The sequence below is a fragment of the Amphibalanus amphitrite genome, unplaced genomic scaffold (genome assembly GCF_019059575.1).
Source record: "Amphibalanus amphitrite isolate SeventyFive unplaced genomic scaffold, NRLGWU_Aamphi_draft 000753F_arrow, whole genome shotgun sequence".
NCBI lineage: Eukaryota > Metazoa > Arthropoda > Thecostraca > Balanomorpha > Balanidae > Amphibalanus > Amphibalanus amphitrite.
This window is the reverse complement of record NW_024882247.1, coordinates 140,491-167,180: the sequence shown is the minus strand read 5'-3', so window position 1 is coordinate 167,180 and position 26,690 is coordinate 140,491. Positions and strand designations below refer to the sequence as shown.

At 54.4% G+C, this 26,690-nt stretch overlaps 1 protein-coding gene across 1 annotated transcript in view; it reads right to left on the bottom strand.

The window, feature by feature from the left end:
• Window positions 1-26,690, bottom strand: part of LOC122365645 (transmembrane protein 131-like) — a 61,928-nt gene that overhangs the window by 20,634 nt on the left and 14,604 nt on the right. Inside the window, exons 2-7 of the mRNA XM_043337053.1 lie at window positions 7,440-7,504; window positions 5,849-5,946; window positions 3,912-4,035; window positions 3,449-3,562; window positions 2,619-2,741; window positions 1,187-1,350 (exon numbers count right to left, since the gene is read on the bottom strand). Coding sequence (XP_043192988.1) covers window positions 1,187-1,350; window positions 2,619-2,741; window positions 3,449-3,562; window positions 3,912-4,035; window positions 5,849-5,946; window positions 7,440-7,504 — 688 coding nt within the window. The remainder of the gene's footprint in view (window positions 1-1,186; window positions 1,351-2,618; window positions 2,742-3,448; window positions 3,563-3,911; window positions 4,036-5,848; window positions 5,947-7,439; window positions 7,505-26,690) is intronic.

Below are 26,690 nucleotides of genomic sequence, written 5' to 3'. Positions count from 1 at the left end.
GCGGCGGGCAGGCCGGCCGGCCGCCGTTAGGTCCGACTCGGGTAATGGGGAAGTGGCACGCCGGAGCGGGCACGGTTCGTGCCCTGTTTGTGGTACCCCGGGTAACAAACCAAACAGAGGTGGAACGCAGCTGCCCGGGCAGCCGCGGCGTGGGGCAGCGGACAAATCGGAAATCGGCCGGTCACGGCTGTATGGAGTGGCCACTTATGGCTAGATATCACGGATGTCACCGGTAAACGTGCCGTGGCTGGATGTTGCCAGCTCATATAGCACGCCTGAGCTATCCATGTAACGTAGCCATCAGCTATAGTTGATCAAAAACTGGCGGAGCAAGAATGATGGAACAGCATGCAAAGGGGCTCACTTACTAAAATATGGACATTTTATCGCGTAATGCTCCTCAGTTTTAGAAGCAGCTCATCTCTTGCTGTTCAGTGCTAGCAATACCCCTTCAACGTGATGAGTCGTCTGGTCATGCAGTTCATTTGCCAGATATTCGTCATATCTAGTCCATGAGTCAGAAATTTACCATCTTTAGTTTACGAGTCCATGCGGCCCACATCCCGCAGTTGGTATGTCCCGGCCCCAGCCCGTTATATGACCGGCACCAGTGCACCCAGGACAGGGGTGACATCAGTCAGTTATAAACTGAGCGAACATGCATCGCGGTTTGTTTGTTATCAACTGACCCAAACGACTCGCCATGCACATTGTCACAAGCGGCACTGTGGCATGTCAGTGGAGCGCCAGGCTGATAGGGTGATGCAATGACCACAAAATATTACCAATATATCTTAATTATCTTGTCCACGACTAGCATCCATAATCGTTCCGTGCCGTGGCACATTCCATTAGAGATCGGCTTGCCACGTACATAAAGAACCAACTGACTTTTTGACATTGGTGCCATGCTCACGAAATGAGGGGTGTAGAATAGCTATACAGGAAGCAGCCGGGAGTGCAAGAGCCTCTGGTGTACACGTTTTTTTAGCAAAGGAAGCGGTGTGATAGCTTTGAGCTTCCCGCTTACAAAACCGCAGAGAGACCGCGTACGGACGGGGAGATCCCCACACCAGAGAATACGCCGGGAGTTCACGCTGTTCAGATCCGTTAGACTCCCAGACCATCTGTACGAACCGCACTGTACTGTAGGTATTTAACTGTACGTTTTACATCGTTCCCTCACCGTATGAAGGCGGTGTGGTTGTTGGCCTGGCGCGCCACGAAGCTGGCCCGCATCACGGGTCGGCTGTGGTAGGGCGGCACCTGCCACTGAGCGCGGGAGCCCTCGACGTCTCCGGACGGCAGCTCCAGGTGTAGATCGCCGCCGCTGCTGTACATCTCCGTCACCTGCGACGGCAGAGGGGTCAGCTCAGAGTGTGTCAGAGGGTCAGCCCAGAGCGCGTTGAGAGTCAGTCTACCGCCGCTGCTGTACATCTCCGTCACGTGCGACGGCAGAGGGGTCAGCTTAGACTGTCAGCTGAAGCTCAGAGGGGGCAGAGATCAGATCAGAGCGCGTCAGAGGGTCAACTTAGAGTCGAGACACAGCCCAGCAACCTACCGTCAATACACAGAGCGCCAGTCGTCAGAGAGTCAAAGCGTCAGCTCACGGAGAGATTCAGAATACACAGCGTTAGCCGCAAGGACATAACAGGGTCATATAGCGTCAGTTCACAGTGCGTCAAAGCTTTAACTTCTTGCAAGTGAGAGTCGCCCCGGAGAGTGTCAGCGTACCTATGTCGTACACATAGTGTGTCGGCTCACACAGCATCGATCTACACACCTTCGATTACAAACGCACCAGATTAACATCCATCATGCGGGGGGGGGGGGGGGATTGTTGACAGGGCAGACGGCCTGCGCGACGGCTAATATATCAGCCACCACGTCAGCTATTCTTCGACTACAAAGTCAGTTATCGGGTCGGCTCGCGGGCGAGTGAGGCGAGTGTAGAGGCCCTTAGTCATCTATCGGGTTATGGCGCCACACGATAAGGTTAGAGAGACCCGTCACTCTTCAGATAGGGCTAGTTAGGGGCCCCGAGTTGGTCATTTATCGGGTCACGGCAGGACGCTAGTAGGTTCGCGACACGTCACTCGTCAGGTCATCCATCACATCGCCCCCGGGGAGGCTATCACTGTCAAATATCTGTCATTAACCGCGCCACAGGCACTGCGGTAGTCGAGTGGACCAAGCGCCCTGGGGCTCTGCCAGAGGCCAGTGAGACATCCGTCCCACCAAAATGTCACCAAACTAGACGGTCGATGTCAGAAATAACGGTTCTCAATTACGCGCGACATCTGTGTCAGAGTATAAAAAAAAAAACGTTTTTATGATCTCTGCCCAAGAATACCCAGTATAGGGCATTAAAAATGTAAGTATAATTAAGGGAAATGCCTACATGCACTGCAAGTTTCAAAAAGCATTGCTTATTTAGGAAACGATACAACTTCCTGTTTTCGAGAACCTCTGTAACTTCGTGGAAGCTGCTCTGACTGAAAAGCCCCGGTGAGACTAATGATTCGCGCTTCCCTCTTTCCTATCAGCTGCTCCGAGATCGCATACCAAGAGATGCTACACCAATATCCCAAATCAAAACGCTCATCATTATTGCTTACCTGTAACGGTGTTTTGTGTGGATTGTACATTTCTATCAATGGCGAATAACTTGAATTTAGAGGCATTTTCACGCCGACCAGCGGTTTCAGTCGGTAAGGGTTCGGCGTTCCTTCCGCCTTGACCTGCGGAAGCCCGGGGGGGGGGGGAAGGGGTCAGTGGGGGGGTCGGTGCGGGCGGTAGCAGCGTGGAGGGCGCTCATTGGCGTAGACCGGTCCGTGGAGCACGCCGTGCACGGTCCGCACCACCCACCGTCCGCGCGGGGGTGGGGGCGGGGGGGGGGGCGGGGGCGGATCGATGGCCCACAGTGAATAGGGTCAACCAAGGGACGGTCTGAGGCGGCCTACACTAGGACACGGTTCCATCAGCCCGCAATGGGCGGCACTGACACCCACAGAGGAGCTACGAAAGGGAAGCGCCCAGGGAGGGTGGTAGCGGATCGAACCAGCGTCAGTTTCCCTGCACCAGGCGAGTCGCCCCGTGGACAACATCGCGTGTCAGACACTCGGCGACCGACACTGGCGCGTGCTCAAAGGACTAGGTTCCTGGGTTTCCAGGGGTTTGGACATAAACAGCGCCGCATTACACATATAGCGCTGAATTAAAAATGAACGGGTAGATGGTGAAAACATGGATAACACTGCAGCGATGACAACGTGATTAAAACATTAGAACCGTGTTACAAAAACAGGCACGTCGCGACAAGCCAGTTGAAAGCACTGTTGACAGTATCGTCGACAGTAATTAATGACAGTAGTCGCTGTCCGAGCCATACTGAGAAGCTAGCATACCACTCCTGAAATGGAGAGCGGCCGTTCGTCCTGATCGTTACCTTAAACCGGAAACTGCCGACCGACGAGTGAATGTAGAGGTAGCTCTCGACGGGCCCCACCTCCCGCCCAAGGAATACCACGTCTAGCGACGTGTTCCCTAAAGGTGGTACCATCTGCGACACAAGGAGGGGCGCAAGTTAGAGCAGAAAGAGTGATACACAGCGAAAGAGCTCAGTGTGATCAGATCGCGGAGGCACAACACAGCGTAAAAAATCAGCCAAGGAGCATCAGTCAGATTCTTCCTCAGGGCAATGCAATTTGAAACAAACTCCATTTCTGTCGCCATACACGCTCAAGATTTACTAAGCTCTTTTTTACAGCATGCAAGGAATATGCAATGAGCAATGAAAATGTGTTATGCAATGTATTCGTTAGTCATATATTGCATTCCGCTTCAAGGAACACGGCACAGCTATTTGCCCAAAGAATGCTCATTATGCAGACAACAGCAATTACCCTTACCTTTTCTTGGAAGAATGTGCAATGAAAATGCACTGTGCTGCCTGATATTGACAGCATTGATATTGTATGTTCGGCAGAAGGGTTGTATATCATAACCCGTTCCACATGTGGCATTCCCAACGGACTGTAAAACACACAAAAAGAGCGTCAGTGAAGACATGTGGCTTATGATGTCGCCAGAGCGGACAAATTAGTCTTATAGACACAGGGGACGGGCTCCAGCTCTCAATAAATGCAACAGCTCGGCAAAAAACATTAGGCGAAACATCAAGACGCCATCTCTAACTGAACACCAAACCCACTGACCGGTCACTTGTTCTGGGGAGAGGGGAGGGGACGGACACGGTACGAACAAAGACAGGTCGGGTTGGGGGACGGCAGCACTCGATACTATCGGTCGGAAAATTGGTTCCGATAGCCTATGCCTTTCGAGCGATTGTCATCTCGCATATCATCCGCCGATAGTGGCTGTCAGCTGGCCTAGGTCAGGATAACGAAATTAATATAAAGTGTCATTCACTTCATATTGAAATGTATTTGAAAGAAGCCATATTTATTTACCAACTTAGATTACTAATCAAAAATCAATAATTGCTTGCCATCGCCACAAGAAGCGGCATAAGCATGGGGGAGCAAATATCCAAGCACTCTCTCGGCATTTCTGGAAGTGCGTAATGGCCTGGGTAATGCCTCGGATCATGTATCGCTCTCGATATATAAAACATGACTGCAGGTGATCACAGATATTCTAAGAAGCATTCAGCTCCTGAGCACCGAGCACGGCCTAGTAATATGAGGAGCGATATTGGCGTCATCATGACAATCATTTTCGCGGTCAGGAACGGCCCATTTCTATCGGAGAGGTTCATTTCAGGTTTCAACAGTATGTTTTGCGGTCAGAACGGTTATTTTCAAGTCAGACGGGCCATTTTGGGTTGAACTGTTCATTTTGGGTCAGAGTAGTCTATGTGTTGGGTTAGAATGGTCCATTTTGGAGTCAGAATGGTCCACCAGTGTCAGGGCAGGTGTCTGGCCCGTTGTCAGGCAGTTCCACACTCCACTGCCCGCTCAGAGTAAATCACTGTGGAGTAAGGGTGGCTAACTGTAAAGGTCATGTCGGTTATGATTATCCACCGATGACTATCCACAGATAAGTCCGGTCACTCCGCCACGGTGTCCAGTCCGTCCACTACCGCCGTCCATACCCTCGGTCCTGGCCGCCCGTCCCAGCCCCGCGGGCCGACGGACTCGATCGATGGGCCGAATCACGCTACTGACTGCCCCTCACACGGCTCTGCGCGACATAGCGACGGCTGGCGACAGCGGCGGACGGCGATCGGCCGCACGCGACAATAGGGTGACGCAGAGAGCGGAGGCTCAGACATGTCACGGTAGATGGGCACGGGGAGAGCATGATGGGGATGGACAACGGACTGGAGGGAAGGAAATGGAGGAATTAGTGGGAGACAGCAGACAAGAGATAGACAAATGACAAAGCAAAAGTGGTGGTAGAGGGATACGGTTGGTATAGTGCATCATAACTATCTTTTACACATGGCGCATCCCGCATCGGTATTCGACAGGCACGCGAGGCTCCCATCCGAACACAAGACACCAGCGCACAAAGCGCAGAACAGTGGGATCACACCGAACATCCAGCAGACGCGGATTGTGGTGACAGTAACATCCATCCGACATCTTACGGTCGTTGGAACTTGAAAACTCATTGGGCACATTATCTGCCTTGTCATTTGGCGGCGCGTCACAAAGCCTGCAAGCTAAGATGTGTCTGTTTCGTTCTTATGGAAGTACCAAACTTGCGGCCATCCCCACAAGAAGAGGCCGCCTGTATTATCTGCCCTTCTTTACCCTGTTACCAACCGGGCTGACACCCGGACTCGCCCTGCCCGTCCCATTATGTGCCGTCCGACACTTACTGCTCCTTGAAGTCGAGCATGGGCGGGTCGAACCGAATGGACGGCTGCTTGTCGAGGTCTGACGAGCCTCGACTCGGCGTGCCGTCCTCGGAGATACTCTGCGGACGGGCCGGGGAGGCGTCACAGGCGTTACAGGCGTTACAGGCGTCACAGCGGGCCACGGTCACGGGGTGTGAACTATAGACGTAGTCTGTTGGACTACTCACCAACAACGTAATACGGCGGGGACATGACATTTTCACTGACGTCTGTATTCCGGTGACACATTAGCAGTGACACATCATGTCTGGCACATCGTATCTAGCACATCATCGAACCCACTCTCATCGCTCCGATCAATATCTCGCCCATTTCCCCAAACGCCGCGACCGCCTGCCAGCCTCAGACCATCCTGAATGCATTGCCCTGGGGCGCGGGGCCGGCGGCGGCGGCCCAGACACACGGCGAGACCATCTTCCCTCAGGACACACCATCAATCATGACCTCAATTAGCAGGCGGGTGCAGACAGCCGGGGCAGACAGCCGGCGCCGGCAGCACTCCGCTGAGACCCGGCGTCTCGCCCGTATACGTGACGTCGGCAGGCCAGGAAGGATACAGGCAGGAGTGTCCCTCACGAGTGCACACACAACCGTACGCGTGTCTCAGGAGTCCTTCAGGCATAGGAGTGGGTTCGAACACCCGCTAGGTAGTGTCTCCTACTCAAGAAATTCCCACAGTGCAGGGGTGTTCCACAAGATATCTTAAACCGGAGCGTCCTTCAGGTGTGTCCCAGTCACGGGAGTATCCCTAGGAGTTCCCACATCAACGGGAGCGTCCCCAATAGTTCCCACAGTCACATGAGCGTCCCGCTCCCCAGGGTTCCATGGCGGCCAGGCGGTCGGTCCCGTGGCAGCGGGCAGACTAGTGACCGACGACACTCATGGGACGAGGAAACTGACTAAAAGAGACATCGAAACCCCATTTTTCAAAAGAGTGTCGTGCCATGTGTGAAGCTACCAGGTGACCAAAATGCAAACGATGCACACGCTTTACGGCCTCATATGGACGCATTGTTCGGCACTTCCGGAATGCGCAATATTTATCTGATGCTTTCTTGCATTACACTGCACTATACTGATTGCAGACACTGCATGGCACATTTTACACAATCCCCTACAATTTATCGCCCGTCAGTACACAGAAACAGTGACCGTTGGCCGCCGCTGCCCGCCGCAGGGGTCGGCCGAGTCAGTTTGTCCGTTCATTGGGAACGGCCGCTTGGTGTGGCCCGTCCAGTAACATATGAGCTGCCCGTGCGATCCCGCCCGAAATATATGGGCCTGGGTTCACTCACCAGCGCACGTCGACATATCACGCCCCAGGAGCGCTCAGAATCCCAACGAAATATTCGCACGGACGACCTTTCGAGGGGAGCGAAATGTGCAATGGGCGTCTTCACGCTGGTGTAAAGCGAGCTAAAAGTAGTCATCGTGAACATACCCGGATAACGTCAGTGCGGACACTAGGCCAGGCAGGCTCTAGCCTGGTAGATACTGATTGGATAGAAGTAGATGCACAGTGTTATTAAGTACAAGTTGACCAGACTCTTACCTCGTACATGTTGACCGAGACGCCATCGACCAGATACCGCAGCTCATTGTCAATTTGAATAAAGGCTGCAACAGACAGAAAAGGCCCACCGTCAGTCGATCATCCAAAGAGGAGATGGATATAGAGTGCTGGACTGGCATATGGCAATCTACGGGGAGCGTTCAGGCTGCGGAAAGTAACAGTGTTCAGGAATGTGATGGCAGCGAGCATTCACCTAAACCGTTTCTGCTAATTCTCACAACTGTCTCATACCTATAATGCATATTTCGACTCTCAAACATATGATCCTAGGATTAACAGCGGGTATAGCCTTTATGACCCGTAAAAAGCGCAGCAGTCACCAACTAATTGGCGGAACTGAAAGGTCACTATACGACCGGGTCACCAGGAGCAATTAAATGTCACATGTGACAACCGGCAGCTGTCAGCATACACCGGACCGGACATCGAACGTGTAACATCATCGGGAGCACGTGGATCGAGGCAGGGAAGGGGAGAGCGGGGCCAACCGCATGAGTTCGGGACGGGTACACAAAACCGTGATAGTGCGGAGTGGGGACCAGGAGGCGTGTCGGTTTGAGTAGAGAAAGGAGACCGCAAAAGCACGAGGCGGAAAGGGGAGGTTGAACAGAATTATCCGCAATACGGAGAGGCGACAGGTCCCGGGCGTAGTCAAAGAAAACACTGAGTGAGGGCAGATCACCGCTAATGATTTACATAATCGGTTGAGATGGGAATAGGACAGGGGCCACGGGGGGCGGGGGACAGCGGACCGTCAGCCCAGGGGTCCACTGCTCGACCACGACCCATATTCGCCAGGTGTTGTGTTTATTATCTGGCTCAATAGCCCGGATCTAGCCCGGGACTACGTGTTTTTATAGCGCGTCCGATCGATACTCCTGTGATGTGGCCAATTGTGGCTGTTTGTTAGCCTGCTACCGGGCTATCGCCACCTGGAAGAATCGCCGCGGCGAAGGTCATCAGCGGCGATGGGCTGACATGGGCCGATATGGCTAAGAATTAAAATCTTATCATCTACTACCAGATGCGAGCTGTGCTAATTGATCATTACGATCTCAGAAAGCATCTATATTTATAACTCTAATAATACATGTCATGAATAAATAACAAAGTATAGCGGTCTTCACTATATGACAGATATAATAGGGAAATCAAGACGCCGTATTTTACGTAATAAGCTCGCATTCGCTAAAAATTTGAACTGGAACGACAAACCGTGCCGGAAAACCTTCACCAGGAAACCGGGTCACCAGATGTATGCTCGTGACACGCGACGAACGGGCGCCGACAGCCGATGACAGTGACACTGACACAATCGTATAAACGACATCGACACTGACACGACCAGCTGATGTCAGCGACAAATAAATATACGTAAACGTCCACAGGCACGTCAGGACCGATGGCTGCCTTTCCTGAACGCTAAATACGGAGACGGGAGCCCTGCTCGGCCGGTCGCCAATGAGCCCAGTTCTGTGCCATTACGAACACGTGATGGCAAAAACTAGCCGCCTAAAATACGACAGATCAGACGGGTAAAGAGCGAAACGATGCCGACATTTATCCAAAGCTGTGTGATTACTTCTATGTCTATCTTTGTGGAATTGTGCAAACAGATAAAACGCTAAACGCCTGAGTATGACCAATAAAGCTCCTGGGAGAGGCAAGTAGGGACTTCTGGGAGACGTTGAAGGGCAGCTTAGGCTGTGAAACAAGCTGAATCCCATTACTGGAAAATATGATAGACGAGCCGACGGGGAGCGACCGCAGTCTTCCCGCATGAAAAAAAACGTCGGTATTTGATAACAAAGCGGCAAAGGGAGATTGTGAGGAGAGAAGAGAGGAGAGGAGATAAGAGGAGAGGAAATGGGTGAAGGAGAGAGAGAAAGAGAGAGAGAGAGAGAGAGAGAGAGAGAGAGAGAGAGAGAGAGAGAGAGAGAGAGAGAGAGAGAGAGAGAGAGAGAGAGAGAGAGAGAGAGAGAGAGAGAGAGAGAGAGAGAGAGAGAGAGAGAGCAAGCGAGCAAGTGTAGAACAAGTAAGCGAATCCATGGCCGGCACAGGAGAATCATCGTAGAACCTCGACAATGGAGCCATCCAATACGTCGTCTCACACCGACGTTCGACACTCGACCGACAGAGACACCGGTGGCGGAGCCAATAACCGTGACGTCGGCTGACGGACGTGACGGGGGCGCCGGTGACCGGCCGGCGGCGCTGACCGATGGCCGCCGTCCGGTCATCGGTCACCGGCGGGCCGCTCAGAAAATACACACACAGACACCGAGACAGGGCCGGTGCTGACGCCGCGCGTCGGCACACCATTAGGCCAGCGCGGACGGCGCCGGACAGCGGCTGGTCGGAGCAGCGGCAGGGCTCCGGTGGAAAATGGGCAGGAAATGGGATAGTAGGGACTCTGCAATACCAGACTTAGTCCCGCTTAGTTATAATAGATAAAATAATTTTGGGACCGATTGCTTTGACAGTGACATTCCATCCATGCTGAGCTGAAAATAAAAGGTGTTATGCAATACAGCTTCTGAAACAATCCGGGCAAGGTATGCATGCATGCGCGAGAATTCAGCGGGGCTGCGAGATTTCACAACGTTGCATAATAGCTGATCATATCGTGGTACTACATGACACTGGTGCAGCCGGCGCGCTACCGAACATTTTCATCACACGCCTGGGAAACGGAGTTCGCATCGAACAAACTGCATTGCCATCAGACTCCTGGGAAACTGGGCTCAGATTGGACACTGTGTCGATTCTGTCACGCCCGAACGAACCAATCACCACAGTAACGCACCGTGACCTGAGTCAATACAAAGCCTACAGCAGTGACGGTCGTTCCGAACAGCAACCACCAGCCACCCGTCTCAGAGCCGAGCCAAGCCGTTACCAAGCGGTTGAACCGTGTTTACCAGTGTTCTGCCAGCCGCAAAAAGGCCGGCCGTTTACATCTGCACCGTGTCGCGTTTCGTGTGCCGTGCCCGCGCTTCCCACGCAGGTACTTTATTAATGGTCGACCCAGCTGGCTAACTCGCTGCCCCGCTCGTCTGTTCCTCGGGCAACTTGCCAGTCGAGGTGGGCGGCGGCGGCGGCGGCGGCGGCGGCGGCGGCGGCGGGGGCGGCGGTCAGCTGGCTGGTCGCCACTCGGCCAACGCCGACGCTCCTACCTCCAAACAAACACCACGTACCGGTGCGCGCCGCAGCAGCACCACGCTTCCACCACCGAGCACCAGCGTCACCAGCGGCCAGGGTCACCAGCTGGTGACACGCACGAACCCCTCAGGGCCAGTTGATGGGCGACAGACACCCCGTACTAGATCGCGTAGCGCCCGGTGGTCGCCCGGTCAGCACTCAGCACGCCGATCTGCTCACATTGGCAGATGATCTGAATTCCTGCTGGTAATAAATTACCGTCAAGGTCGGGCCGCCACACCGGCAGCTGAGCCGACTGCCATCGGCCGTCAGCGGCCACGTGCTGGGCGGATCGACCCCCAGCGCGGGCCCGCAGGCTCCGTTCGGAGTGGAATAATACACAGTTGTCCTTCAGAGCGACGCTTGACGACCAGATGCGTCTGGCAGACTCTGGCAATATCGACAAGGGCGGGGTAATGACGATCCCATCGATCCCATCTGTCACCGACGAAAGTGTTCGGGCCAACCCGCGCTACCGCTGTGCCGCCGTGATAGCCGGCCGGCCGCCGTGCCACCGCCGCTCGTTGCAGCCGTCCTGCCGCCGCACCGCCGTCACCCCGTCCAGACTCAGGATGAGTTGTGAGGCATTGTGCAGGGCGGGGCCGCGAGCAGACGCGGCCGGCGGTCGGTACGCGTGCCGCCGACGCTGCCGAGACGCAGCAGCGCCGCGGCCGCCACCGAGACCGAGATATAAATTAAAGACACGTCGTTTTAAGGCACGTAGGCCGCCAAGCTGGCGCCTTCAGCCACCTCCCCGCTGCAGTGCAAGTTTGCACTCGTTTTGCAGACGTCTTAAGCATTGCGTATAAAATGTGGGTCACGTACGACCCCGGCAGAGTCTCACTTCGACCGTCGCGCTGTGCGCACGGACTGATCTGCTCCGCTCGACGCCTCGCCCGGCTGAGCGGGGACAGAGTACAGAAGCACGCGCGCAGACCGACTCTCCTGCGCGCAGCCGCGCCCAGCGGGGCAGTGTCAGTGCTTCAGATTGTACAGCGAAAGTGAATGGTGCTCCGTGTCTGCGTGTTTCATCTACCGGTTTTCTTCACAACTGCTTCCGCTTCTTGCTTCGCGTATACTTCAATAAATCCTCTACGGGAAATCTTCACGTCTATCTTCAACTGTAAATCGCCGAATATCAAAACCCAGGAGCTCACATAGCAGGCGGGCAGGCTACGAATGTCGCACAAACTCACCGAATGAAATACAGTCCACATCCAACCAGAAAAGAACTCCGAACGACAGTTTGTCGACGACATTTGCTGGTCCTCCGGGCCGGATCCTGAACTATGGCAAGTGGAGAAGCAAGCCCGTCTCTAGAGCGAATGGGGGAAAGTGACAAAGAAGAAACCGCTGACATGGAAGAAGTACCAGCTGAACCAGCCGCTGCAGGTCAAGGACAAGCTGCAGTGACTACAGCCCGAGAAGAACCACGAGAAGGCCAATGCTCCAACGGGGAGTGGCGGCACCTCAGACAGGTGAGAGGTCGTCATCGGGCGGCTCTCACAAGGATTTTCCGGCGCGCTGAAGCTCTCGTGACAGATAGAGCCTCACGCGTCCAGTTTGGAAATATCCGCAGAGAAATGGACAGCGCTTTCCAAGCGTTGATGGCCGTTCACGAATGTATCTCTGGATACACGCAGAGTGAGGAAGAAAAAGAAAATGAGGCTCAGTACTTAAGCGAAGTTCGTACGGAGAAAGAGAGAATCGAGGAGAAAATCGAGACTTTCATGACAAGCACCACAGACGAACTACAGCTGACCTCTACGAGACAGACTGACTTCAGCGAGGATGGAGGAGGGCAACCTGAAGACGGCATGGGACGCTCAGTGTCACGCATGACCCGTAGCGTCGCTCGCCGAGCAAGGTCACAGGTCAGTGGCAGCTCGGCGGCCTCTCATGCATCAGCTGAAGCCAGGATATCATCCAAACTGAAGGAATTGCGCGTGCGCCAGCTGGAGCGAGAAAGGACACTAAGGAAGCAAGAGGAAGAACTGCAATTCGAGAGAGACCTTCAGAAAGCCAGAGATGAAGCTGAAGCTGCCCGACTGGAGGCGGACCTGAGGGAAGAAATGGAAGACGAGCTCAATGCAGACAGGCGAGACGATTTTGTGGATGAAAATCTGGGAGAACCAATCACCGAGAAAAGCGTTTCTCAAAGGCCGAACTGCTCCAGATCACAACTTCGTTTCTCCGAGCCAGTCTCCATTACGCCCAGAGAACCTCTAGAACCTCTAACCGAAATCAGAGAAGAACCTCCGCAACTAGAACCTCCACGAATGGCACCCAGTCCCGGTATGTCCACAAGCCAGACGTCATGGATAGATCAGCTGCGACCGACAGCTGCACCACGTCCGGCTCCTACGACATCCGCGTTCACTAAGAGCATCCCCCGTCTCCAGCTGCCGACCTTCTCAGGCAAGCCGTCTGAGTGGCCGCGCTGGATCGGACTGTTCCGAGCGCTCGTGCACGACCAGCCATCGCTCAGCGACGCAGAAAGAATGGCTCATCTGCAAGCGTCAGTGATGGGACAAGCGCAAGAAGCCATCGCTGGCATGTTATTTGACGGCAACCTCTACCAACAAGCCCTCAAAACCCTACAAGATCGTTTTGGCCGAAGCACGGACGTGATTAAGGTACATCTCGACAAAGTGTTCTCGGCTGAACCTCCTCAGAAGAACAATGTTCGATCGTTGGAGTCCTTCCAGTCCGCCCTGCACTGCGCGGTCACGCTCATGCAGGCCCAAGGATATGAGGCGGACCTGTACAGCACAGAGAATCTCCGAAGAACGGTGGTCAAACTTCCAGAATATCTACGGCGTGAATGGGGTAAACATATGCTCGAACTCCACCCAAGACATCCATCACTCATCGACCTGGACGTTTGGCTGCTGAAGCAGGTCCAAATTGCATCGCTCTGCCAAACCGCTGAAACGCCGAGTGACAGGCGAGGGAGAACCAGAGACCAGACGACTAAGCGAGCAGCGCATGCTACCGCAACTTCGTCACCAGCCTCTCCATCAACGGCACAGAAACCAGGTGGGAATGCGTCGTGTCCGAAGTGCGGTGGTGAGCACAGACTGCACCAGTGTCGTGAGTTCAAAAATCTGGACGTAGAAAGAAGAATCGACCTAATATTCGACAAGGGACTGTGCCTCTGGTGTCTGCAAAGGGGACATCTCGCCAGAGAATGTCACAACACCAAGCTCTGTGGTGTAAATGGGTGCCAGAGACGCCATAATCAGCTGATACATGGCAGCACCAAACGAACCACGCCCCTCACCGACCGCTCGGGAGCCGTAGCCAGTCGGCCTGCCAATGAAACAACTTCAGCGGCAGAAGGAGAAGAGGTACGTGTGGTGGCTGCATCTACCTCCATCGGAAAGACGGGCGGAACTCTTCTACAAATCGTTCCAGTTCGAATTCATGGAAAGAAGGCAGGAACTCACCGTGGCACCTATGCTCTTCTCGATTCAGGGTCAGAATCTTCCTTCTGCAGTGAAGCTGTGCTGAACCAACTGGGAATCACAGGACAAGACGAACAGCTGTGTCTTCAGACAGTGGAAGGAACTGGAAAACCTCAAGCATCAACTAGAGTGAAGCTAGAGCTGAGCTCTGTGGCCCCTAGGGAAACTCGAAGAATCATCGTGCCTGAGGTGTGGTCTGTTCCATCACTCGACATCTCCATGCCGAACGTCTGCAAGAAGCAGCGGGAGAAGTGGCGTCACACTAAGGACTTGGACATTCCTCAGTGCTCCCATGGACAGGTGGAACTGTTGCTCGGAGCTAACGTCAGCGAAGCAGTCATCCAGCAAGAGGTCCGGGTGGGTCAACCAGGCCAACCGATAGCTGTACGTACTGCTTTTGGTTGGACCCTGACTGGCGCTGTGTCCGACCTGCACCCTGGAAAACCTGGACGAACTAGAAGAGCGATGTTCATCCAGAAAAGCTCCGCTGCTGACGAGGAACTGGACAACATGCTGAAGGACTGGTGGACAACTGAATCCTTCGGAGCCAAGTATGAAAGGTCAGTGTCACAGTCGAAAGAAGACCGTCGAGCGCAAGAGCTTCTAGAGTCAACAACCACCAAGTTAACCGGCAACCGCTACGAGACTGGCCTCCTCTGGAAGACCGACGACGACGCGCCGTTTCCAGACAGCAAGGTGATGGCTACAAAGAGACTACACGGCACCGAGAGGCGTCTGGTAAACGATCAAGAGAAAGCAGCAGCTTACCAGGCCACGATCGATGCATATGTAAAAAAGGGCCACGCCAGAAAGCTGTCCAGGGAGGAGGCGCAGCTCCGCCTGCCCAGACGTTGGTTCCTGCCACACCATGCCGTGACTAATCCCAATAAGCCAGGCCGCTTCAGGATAGTCTTCGACGCGGCAGCCAGATCGCACGGGACATCGCTGAATGACAAACTCCTGACCGGACCAGACCTGCTGAAGAACCTCACCGGCGTCCTGCTCCGTTTCCGAGAAGAAAAAGTCGGCATGGTGGCAGACATCCAAGAAATGTACCACCAGGTCCGTGTCATCGAGAAGGACCGACCTGCGCTCAGCTTCCTGTGGCGCGACCTGGATCAAACTAGAGAACCAGACATCTACGAGATGCAGGTGACCATCTTCGGCGCCAAATCGTCTCCAGCGTCTGCCAACTACGTCCTCCAAAGAACAGTCGCGGACCATGGAGAAGACTGCGGGCTGCCAAAGAAGGCCGTGGAAACTGTGAAGAACAGTTTCTACATGGACGACTTCTTACGATCAGAAGAACATGAAGATGATGCATTGAAGACGACGAAGCAGGTGACAGAGACACTCTCCCGAGGCGGCTTCCATCTATCCAAGTGGGTAAGCAACTCGCGGCGCGTCCTGGAGAGCATTCCCCGAGAGAAGCGCGCCCAGCCGGAACTAGACCTCACAGAAGCGGAGCTGCCCACACAAGGTGCCTTGGGAGTGGTCTGGGATGCTGAAAAGGACAGTCTGAGCTTCAGATTCCGAGACTCAAGCGTCCCGATGACAAAGCGGGGAGTCCTCCAAAGGACTGCGTCGATCTTCGATCCTCTGGGGATCGCCGCGCCCTTCGTCATCAGAGCCAAAATGTTCATGCAGCAGCTCTGGACCAAGCAACTGGACTGGGACGACGAGCTGGATCGTGAGGAGCAGAAAGAATGGGAAGAATGGCTCCAAGAACTGCCAGCACTGAGAAACATCAGCGTCCCACGCTGCCTCCGTCCAACATCAAGTGACACAATAGCACGTCAGCTTCATGTCTTCTGCAACGCATCAGAGGGAGCGTTCGGAGCAGTCGCTTATCTCCGTACGACCTCACCAGACAGCACGCATCACTGCTCGTTCATCATGAGCAAGACACGAGTTGCACCGCTGAAGAGACTGTCGATCGTCAGACTGGAGCTGCAGGCAGCAGTGCTCGCAGTGCGCTTGGTGGACGCGCTCCAAAAGGAGATACCAGATCAAGTCAAGAAGGTCACCTACTGGAGCGACAGCCGGGTCGTCCTGCAGTACATCAGCAACGAGAGCAGACGATTCCATACATTCGTCTCAAACAGAGTGGCAGAAATCCACGACCTGTCAGACAAAGGTCAGTGGCGTCACTGCCCAGGACGACTCAACCCAGCCGATCTGTGCTCCAGGGGTGAGACAGTGAAGGAGCTCGCCGACAACCCCCTCTGGCTATCCGGCCCAGACTTCCTCCGAGGCGACGAAGAAGGGTGGCCAGAGCAGCTTCACGTTCAGAAGCTGGCTGAAGAAGACGTAGAAGTGAAAGTTGGAGCCTTCGCCACAGTCACGGTGAGGGATCCAAAGGCAGCACTGCCGACACCGAGCAAATTCTCGTCTTGGACAAAATACAAGCGCACGGTGGCCTGGATCCTGCGCTTCCTCCGCAACTCGAAGCTGAAAGGCGAGCAGAAGCGACAGCGAAACCTAGGCCCACTGACCGTGTCAGAGCTCCATGACGCGGAGAAGACCATCCTCCAGATGGTGCAGGCGGAGGCCTACAGGACCGAGCTGCAGCAGTTACAGGCGGGTCAGCAGCTCAACAAGAAGAGCGGCATCGCCGATCTGTCACCAATTCTGGACGCTGATGGCATCTTACGAGTCGGGGGGCGACTAGAGAATGCCCCACTGGACGAAGACGCTCGCCATCCCATTCTACTCCCAGCAGGTTCTGATGTGGCGAGGATGATCATCTACGAAACGCACCGTCAGCTCATGCACGCCGGCGCAGAACACACCCTGAACGAAGTTCGCCAGAAATTCTGGATTCCGAGGGGTCGTTCGCAGGTAAAACGAGTCCTTATCGACTGCGCCATCTGTCGCAAGAGAAGGGCGAGACCTCAGCCTCCAAGAATGGCCGATCTTCCCGCTGACCGGTTTAACACCTCCCATCCGTTCAGCTTCGTGGGGATCGACTATTTCGGACCGCTCACAGTCAGGCGGTTCCGCAAGACGGAAAAAAGGTACGGCCTGCTGGTGACGTGTCTGGCCACGCGAGCCATTCATCTGGAAGTGTCCAACAGCCTGGATACTGACAGCTTCCTGATGGCCTTCCGACGGTTCGTGGCACGCCGAGGTCGTCCAAAGAAGGTTTTCTCCGACAACGGAACAAACCTGAAAAGCGGTGAACGTGAACTCCGAGAGGCACTAACACAGTGGAACCAGCAAAAGATCTCTGACGAGCTGAGCCAGCAGCAGATCGAATGGTGTTTCAACCCACCAGCCGCGAGCCACATGGGCGGCATATGGGAAAGAATGATCGGCGCAGTCAAGAGAGCGCTATCGGTCGTGCTCGGCGGCGAGGTGACAACAGACGAGGTGCTGTCAACTGTCTTCTGCGAAATAGAGAGCATGATCAACAGTAGACCGCTGACACACGTCACAGACGATGTGAGAGACCTGACAGCTCTCACACCGAATCATTATCTCCTGGGGAGGGGAAGCCGTTGTCTTCCCCCTGGAGTCTTCAGCAGCCAGGATCTGCACTCCAAAAAAAGATGGAGGTACGTTCAAGCACTGACGGACCATCTCTGGCGAAGATGGAAAAGGGAGTACCTCCATACCCTGATCCACAGGAGAAAATGGCAAGCTGACCAACGGAACCTAGCAGTCGGCGACGTGGTGCTGCTAGCAGAATCTGACACGCCCCGAGGTCACTGGCCGCTGGCGCGCGTGCTGCAAGTGTTCCCGGGGCCTGACGGCCGAGTCCGCGCCGTACAGCTCAAGACGGCAGCAGGTGGTACGTATACCCGGCCTGCCACGAAGGTGGCGCTTCTGGAACTTGCCCCGTCGCCTCCTCAGCCATCTCATTAGCCGACCAAACGCAAGCAAGAAATGATGCTGGCTTACTGTGGACTGTCGAGCCCACGCCCCCGAACCAGTTAAAGTAAGGAAGAGTATTTTGCGTACGCGTGCTTACCGACGCACTCACTCTTCATTCTTGTTTTGCTTTGTGAATTTGAGCTTCGTAGCTCACGCATATGGCCGTCTGTGCTTCGCGTTTGTCTTCTGAACCTGAACTTCATAACCCGCGCATGTGGCCGTTTATGCTTTGTAGTTTATTCGATTTAGGCGTGTAAATCGTACTTGTTTGAACGTCTTTGTCGGTGATCGTGTCATTTTGTGTTCTCCCTGTGGTCAAACACGGGGGTGGAGTGATGTCACCGACGAAAGTGTTCGGGCCAACCCGCGCTACCGCTGTGCCGCCGTGATAGCCGGCCGGCCGCCGTGCCACCGCCGCTCGTTGCAGCCGTCCTGCCGCCGCACCGCCGTCACCCCGTCCAGACTCAGGATGAGTTGTGAGGCATTGTGCAGGGCGGGGCCGCGAGCAGACGCGGCCGGCGGTCGGTACGCGTGCCGCCGACGCTGCCGAGACGCAGCAGCGCCGCGGCCGCCACCGAGACCGAGATATAAATTAAAGACACGTCGTTTTAAGGCACGTAGGCCGCCAAGCTGGCGCCTTCAGCCACCTCCCCGCTGCAGTGCAAGTTTGCACTCGTTTTGCAGACGTCTTAAGCATTGCGTATAAAATGTGGGTCACGTACGACCCCGGCAGAGTCTCACTTCGACCGTCGCGCTGTGCGCACGGACTGATCTGCTCCGCTCGACGCCTCGCCCGGCTGAGCGGGGACAGAGTACAGAAGCACGCGCGCAGACCGACTCTCCTGCGCGCAGCCGCGCCCAGCGGGGCAGTGTCAGTGCTTCAGATTGTACAGCGAAAGTGAATGGTGCTCCGTGTCTGCGTGTTTCATCTACCGGTTTTCTTCACAACTGCTTCCGCTTCTTGCTTCGCGTATACTTCAATAAATCCTCTACGGGAAATCTTCACGTCTATCTTCAACTGTAAATCGCCGAATATCAAAACCCAGGAGCTCACATAGCAGGCGGGCAGGCTACGAATGTCGCACAAACTCACCGAATAAAATACAGTCCACATCCAACCAGAAAAGAACTCCGAACGACAGTTTGTCGACGACACCATCAACAGAGGGGAGGGTGGCGGTACCCCTAATGCCTGCGCTCAACCACCAGATGTTGGTGATGATATCCCCCTCCTCCGCCCATCACCCAAAGTGTCTGATCGCGCGCCGCCGCCGCACGGTCTTGCCGAATACCAGATTAGCGCGAATTTAATCAAAAATCCGACTTTCGATAAACTGTTATTTATACCTATCAATGGGTAGGAAATTGTCCAAAGTTATCGGATAGAACCTTATTTTTAAGCCACTTTATCATTTGAGGACTTATATCCCTGCCGAAAGTAGACCCACGCTCCGGTTCCTGAAATCGGGCTATGGTACTGAGAAATATGTCCAGTTTTCAATGTAAATTTTACGAAAGCTTCGAGAAGATATATGAGAAAATAGCATATCACCGTATAGCACAATTCATGATGAAGCTGTTTCTGCTATCATGGTAGGCTTTTAATGAATGGTTTCTGAGTTTAATGAGTTAGAACAGGAGCCCTGCATGTGTATCGTTCTCACGATAGTATTTCATAAAGAAGTTGGAAAATATCAAAATGGATAAAAATGGATATGACGAATAGGGCATGGCTGAACTCTCCGCACATTTCTGAACATAAGCGAGCAAGTTTCAGCTGCCACTTTTTGCCTATTTGCCGTCAATTCAGCTTTGAACATGTCTAGTCGGCCGCCCGGCGTGACCTGACCAAGGTCGGGGGCGGCGCGGCCGGACAGGCTCCAGCCTAATTAACTATCTCAAGCACACGGAATCGTGATTTCACGCACTCCTTGCAAGGTCCGATGCTTCACTTTTGCATTATTGGCCTTACGTGACGTCATTTATGACGTCACTAGGGTAATAAGAGTTTTTCGTCAATAACTCCCGATCAAATTGAGCTAGCGAGTCGGAAAAGCCACCAATGGACTCAGGAAGACCTGCCGAATCGAATGATATGCAACATGACCTCCTTCGACCAACTTCGTGATCTGGGAGGCTCTAACCTGACCTTGACCCGAGGTCAACACCTTAAGTTGACTTTAGCCGAACAAAAAGTATACCATTCGACGCACCTGAGCGAGGCGAACACGATGATGCCAAAATTGCGGCTCTGCGGCATTTTTTCGCGAAGTTATTAATAAAAAACGAATCCGTGCCTTGGGCCACTTGACCTGACCTCAGAGGTCACAGGTTAACCTGAGACCTTAAAATCGGATACCAGTTGCTGCGTCTCCTAACGGCACACACGCTCGTTTTTTTCCGCGAGGCTCTAGCTTCATCAGGGGCGAAACAGCGACGGGGGTCGTACCCCCCCCCCCCCTTTCGGCCGGCGCGTATTTTGAAAACCAATAGGTCCGGCGAGGGGAAAATGTCAGTTTTGGAACCAGATAACCATTTTCAGTGGATCCGAGCGGCGCTGGGATTAAATTCGCGCTAAACTGGTATTCGGCCACACTGTGCGCCGGGTCGAGGCACGCCCCGCAGCTCGTCGGGGGCCGGACGGGTGCCAAGGTCCGTCCTGTGGCCACGGCGGCCACCGCCCACCCACCCCCGCTGAGAGCGTGCCGGCCCCTCCCTCCCGGGGCGGGATGGGAGGGGGGAGGGCACGCAACGGACGACGGGCTCACAGCGCGGACGGTGGGCTCACAATCATTCCCGTGGGCTCACTCCGCCGCGACAATCGGAACTGAAGGTAGGAGAGAACGCAGGGCAAAAGCTGGGCTGGTAAAACAAGTCAACCACAGCTTCTCATCCACACACTCAGCATGATCGAACCGACAAGAAGAGCGTAATCGGCAGGCGAGCAAAATGGGCAAGCAGCGCAGTCGATGGATAAACTTGCACCAGCAGGATCCCGGATGAGTCATTGACAGGGGTGTGTAATGTTATTCACGGGCGACGACACGTTGGTTACAACATACCCCTGTCACCAGACAAAACCGGCAACTACCGCCTACCAGACACAAACAAAAGGCAGCATGGGGTGGTGAGGAGGGATTGCGCAACTTGGAATGCACCAGAGGCCCAAACTATTACATCAATAGTCAATACGGCAGCAGTGATATCAAGAAGCATTTCAGGACTGTCACGATGACTTTGCCTGGTCCAAAAGCCGAGAAAGCAGATTTGGGTGCGGTTAACTTTTTGAGTGGCTGAGATCGGTGAGGTAGCGTGTCATGATTCAGAATTATTCCATCATTCACTTATCAGAACACCGTATTGGACAAACTGTTCCGTAAGGATGACAGACGGTATCTGATCGCGTAAGAGCTGCTCGTCACTGACCTTATCAGACCCAGGTCCCACAAATATGGTAACTGATCTCCCGGGAACGCAAGATCCTCCACGTGGTGACACAACGAGAGGAGAGCAGAGGACAGCTTCCACTCAATCCGACAGCCTCGGGGGCGGCCGGCAGAACACTCCAAGAGATGACCGGCCTCACTCCCATAGGGCTCTATGCCCTCCAGTCAGATTGAAACCATTCACAGCGGACGGGGAAACCCGCCACTGCAGGACTGACAACAGCCTTATGTAAGGCGCTGCTCGACATGTGGTGAAGCATTTCCCAACAAAGACAATTTCACCTTCAACCTCTAGAAAACTGTCGCTTTCTGGGTCGAGTAGTCTTCAAACGTCACAAATGGCATGGCGGCAACGGTGATACAGGATCTTCCATTATATCACGTCAAACTGCGCAGGAGCCTTATGTCCACTGCCTCTCTCGCCGCTTTCTCGACAATATGTCGAACGGTGGTGCAATCGCAAATAGCCATTGGGGGAAAGGGGGAGTTGGAGAGCCGAGCTACAGCAGACGGAGCAGTGGTGGTATGATTCAGCTGTGGGGTGCCGATAAACACCGAGGGAACCCCCGGCTTCATCCTCATCCTGTGTTATCAGGACGTTCGAGTTCCGTCCCACGTCGACGGGGCGGCCTGCAGCGACGTTTGGCGCCCTCCTCGCTATCTACGTCATGTAGAAATATACACATTACACAGCCTACTGCCTGCCACCACGAACCGCCGTCATGCTACCTAAGCAATCCCTTCGACCAGCTGGGCACTGAGGAACGCCCATCTCCAGACCTCTCGCAAACAGGGAGTGTCCACTGTCCACTGCCCAGTGCTCTTCAGACAAGGTCACGAGTGCCGCAGCCCCCGCCGAAGGTCCACGCGTGACATTACGAACCGGCCAGCGGGATGTGACGTCATCCATCCTCGAGGTTGCAAATGACGTCATCCAGGATGGCAGGGGACGAAACGAACGGAATACAAACAAACGCCCACCTGACATGGTGCAGTCTGGGCTGAGTTGAGAGGCAGGGGCTGACATGCCAAATTCGTTTATTATGAGCCAACGACTTCAAGGTAGGTGTCTGATGGTTATAACCGTGTGCTTATGAATTTTTCGTTTTGATTTCAGTAAGCAGAGTGAAATAAACACGACAAAACCGCCACGACAACATATAACTTTCCAGATTGGACTAGTGGCCACTATTCCTGACAGAGCGGGCGACTTTTTGTCGCTTGCTGTGAGTTGAGAAGTCAGGAGCATGGCCGTATTTTGTCAGGATCAAAGAGTTGGAGAATCAACAGAGGCTTAAGTAGAAACACATGACAAATTGATCATAAAGTCCTCGCCACACCCATAACGTCTGCTGGTAGGTTCGTTAGTGTGCCGTCCACGGTCGGACAGGCATCAATTTAAGTGTTCATCGCAGTCCCTAAACAAGCGGCCCTTACTGTGCCACTTCTGGCATGCGGGTGATCCGCTTGCATCATTAAGGTAAAGAGTCGGCTGCATGTTTAGCATAACACGCTCCTATTTTCATTATTTGACTAGTGTGTTATGCAAACATCCAAACTGTGAACAAAACGAACTCAAGCCGGTTCACATGTAAACCAAAATGACTGTCTTCACTCCTAATCAATTGTATACATCCCCTGTAGACTCATACCGTCTTGTTGATCAGAGTTGGCAGCGAGGCAAGGCGGACACGCCCACCATGTGACGTCACTTTTACGTCATTGGGATGCTGAAGCCGGCCGTGGGGGAGGAGAGGGTGCATGCATCCCTGTTGGGAGGCCGCCAGAGCCGCCAGCAATGCAGCTCGGACGCCGACTGGAATCCGTCCTCTGTGACTGGACCGTCTGACCCCCGTCCACACTGCCGGGCCAGAGCGGCGGACAGGACTGACCAGCGGTACATACCAGGATAAAACCGACATTCGGCCAGTTTAGTTAATGACAGTAGCATAATGAAATCGACGCCAAAGAGTCCGCAGGTGACAACGATACAACAGCATTCAGATGTGCATTTCAGGTCAGCGTTGTGTTCTAGCCTGGTTCTAGCCATGCACCACATCGGCGTCAGGTGGTCTGAGGACATCGCGTACACAACCAGCGGCATCCGCAAACATCGGCATGATGGTGACACCCACAGCGCGTGCCACTGATTGCGGTATACACACAGGGAATCTGATATTGACCGCCAACACAGAGTGTGTGACGTGTGTGTATGCCCCCACAGTAAGCAGGGTAGGTGAATATTGCGTCAGTGCCGGTCGCAGCGCCGGCTGATTGCCAACCTATCGTGGAGCGATGGGTCACCGCTTCGCAACATCGCCCTGGGTATATCGGATTTCAAACAAACACTGCTGCATCCTAATTTCTTCAGTTCGTCGTAGCGGTGATGTGTTGCGCCATACATCAGAAAACCGAGCCCAAACAATGAGGGTTAGGCCAGCAGGGGCTCTCAGCAAGACACCGGGGCTTGAGACTGGGTGTGACGCGTGATACACAAATACGGGGTTCATGTCATAAGGGAAGCGTCTCACATTATTCAATGGTGCACCAATCGATGACTCTATACCGTACAGTGAGAGCCAGCAATGTATGGTATTGATTCTTCAATGACTGAAGTATTTCAATGCCTTGTTGGGTTATCGCAGTGACAGTCTGCCAAAGCCCACGTATCTTTGCGGGTAACATCGCAAACGCCTTGCCAGTGACGACAGCGGAGGTGGACGTGGGTCGGAGCATGGACCACTACATGTCGCAGCCAGCACGGGCGAGAGCGGGACAGCACGGGTAGCACGCAATGATTGCACGGAACAGCAGAGGAGTAGCACGAAACGGAACAGGGTGCGGTCGGGGTGCGACAGTATAGGGCATAGCAGCTGACAGCAGGGGACAGGTGCAGATATTAAGATTTCAACATGAAGCAGAAGAGAAGTGCACATAGCACCGCAGGACAACATGCTGAAGGACAGGTAATTTGTGATTAGCAAGGACAAAACAAGGTGGCACGAGAGCGATAATGCACAGGGACGTACACAGTACACACTGTTCAATATGTCTCGCAAAAGAGAAGACAGCACAGTGAGGACAGTAAGTAAAAGCAGAGCAAGGTAATTGTAAGGAATAAGGTCAGGACACAGAGCCTAAACGACAGTGAGGACAGCCTACAGGGAGCACACCCCGGCCAATGTACCCGGAAGCGGCGATCTGCCGTCGGTCCGTCCGTCTGTCCGCGGTCGCCGCCAGTCGGCAGTTGTGGTGGGCCCGGTCCCCGCTGACCTTGAGGTGCCCCCTGTTGTAGGTTACCATGCCAGCCGCCTCCTCGCCCCGATGAGGGTCCGATACGCACGCACACGCGCGCCGAACAAATGTATGCGTGTGCTCATCAGATAGTGCGCTCGGCGTTCGCTGCCCGTCGACGTGTCCCCGACAGCGGGCTGGACTGACAAAGTCATCCGTCAAAATAACACCAGAGTGGGACCGGGAAGTGCAGAACCAGTTGAAATGTAAGACCAGTTTTCAAATGGAACATGCTTTAGCCCAGCTGCCTTCACTCGAGAGTTGCTGCACACCCGCACGCATAGCGAGTGTCGAAAATGTTTGCATAAATAAAAAGGCACTTCGAGAAATGTTATCCTTTGAGAACCATTAGTGGACATTTCCTTTAGTTGTCCAGCAACGAACGAAACACTATGCCATCATATTGACCGACTGAGCAGCGTGATACACATATTCACGCCAGGGTCATCTGAGCCACTTAACGCCATCCGAAACATGTCCCCACGGAGCTGGCCATTCCATCGGCACGCTACCTGCAGTCATCGCGGTAGACAATGTGTCACCCGACTCTGTTCTCCATTCGAGAGTGCCTTGGATACGGCACGTGATCAACACGAACCATTCATCCGGTGGCGGTGTGGTCACGTACGATCGGCATCGGTCTCCGATGGCCCACAGCAACAACGGACGGACTTGAGACTAAGATGATCCGGAAGAGGGCTTCGGAAGGTCCAGAGACGACTTACAGCATGCCTGGATCGTTCGGCTGGCGCCCGTTGACGGCCCCTGACGATCCAAAAACTCTAATAAATAGCCCGTACGAATATACGGTCCACAAATAGCCATGGCCGGTCAGCAGTCGGGCCGGAAAAGGCCCCCGCACGAGTCCCGCTCGTGCGTCGGCCGTGCTCGGGCGGGCCGGCGTCGTCACCGGCCGCGTATATACCGGCCGTGGCCGGAGTCAGCTGGCCATCACCGGTCGTTCCCTGAACCGGCCTGCAGCGCACGCCGGCCCACGCCGGGCTGCTGGCGACGGCAGAGGCGCGGCGGCAGGGCAGACGGTACACACGGCTGTGTAGTGTGTACCGCGCCGCCGGGCACGGCCGCGCTCCAGTCCTGCCGGAACCCGGAAGTGTCCTCCTGGCCCGGGGGAGGACGGGGAGGGCCACTGTCGACCCACGGGATGCGTCGGCGGCCCACCAGCTGACGGAGCGCGCGCCACGCGCCGCAGCCAAGGCCGATGGGCGGCGGCCCTGACAGCCATGGCCACCGACGGAGAGGCCAGGACAGACCAAACGTCAGCTCCGGCCCCACGATGATGGGTGGTTTCACTTTCGTCGGCCGGCCAGAGTCGCCACCTGATGGATTGCGGAAGGAGGCCGGTCGCTACCGGCACCTGGGTTCTGAATCTCAATGGTTAGAATATGCGCTATTGAAGATTCAAACCAAAATCGAACATAAATCAAGCTAGCGCCCAACGGCATAAGGAACGTGGATAAAAAAGTTATGGGAATCCGAACATAACAAGGAAAATGTCAAAACAAGCAAGGATCAACGTGCATAACGATTGTGGACACGATTATGGTCCAGTCGCCACCACCACCTCAGAGGTATGAAGAAGCAGAGAAGCCGAAGGTTCCCGACTGATTGACGGAGAGGCGCCGCCCCTGTGACCTCCCGGATGGCCGGCCCCACGGACAGAATCGGTCAAATCCGGAAACTGTGACGTTCTCACAGACCTTGGAGCGTATGTACATCGGGCTCAGAACTTCTTAGGTAAAACATAAGCGTTTTTATGTGAGAGTTTGGACTCAGATCCGGAATCAACAGCCGAGGATGGCCTTCAGACTTGACGTTCATAGAATGGGACGGCTTGCATACCAATGAGAACGGATACGCTAGTTCAGAGCCACGATTCGCCAACCAGACATGTAATGATGCGCGACTGATGATCCAAAACATTACAA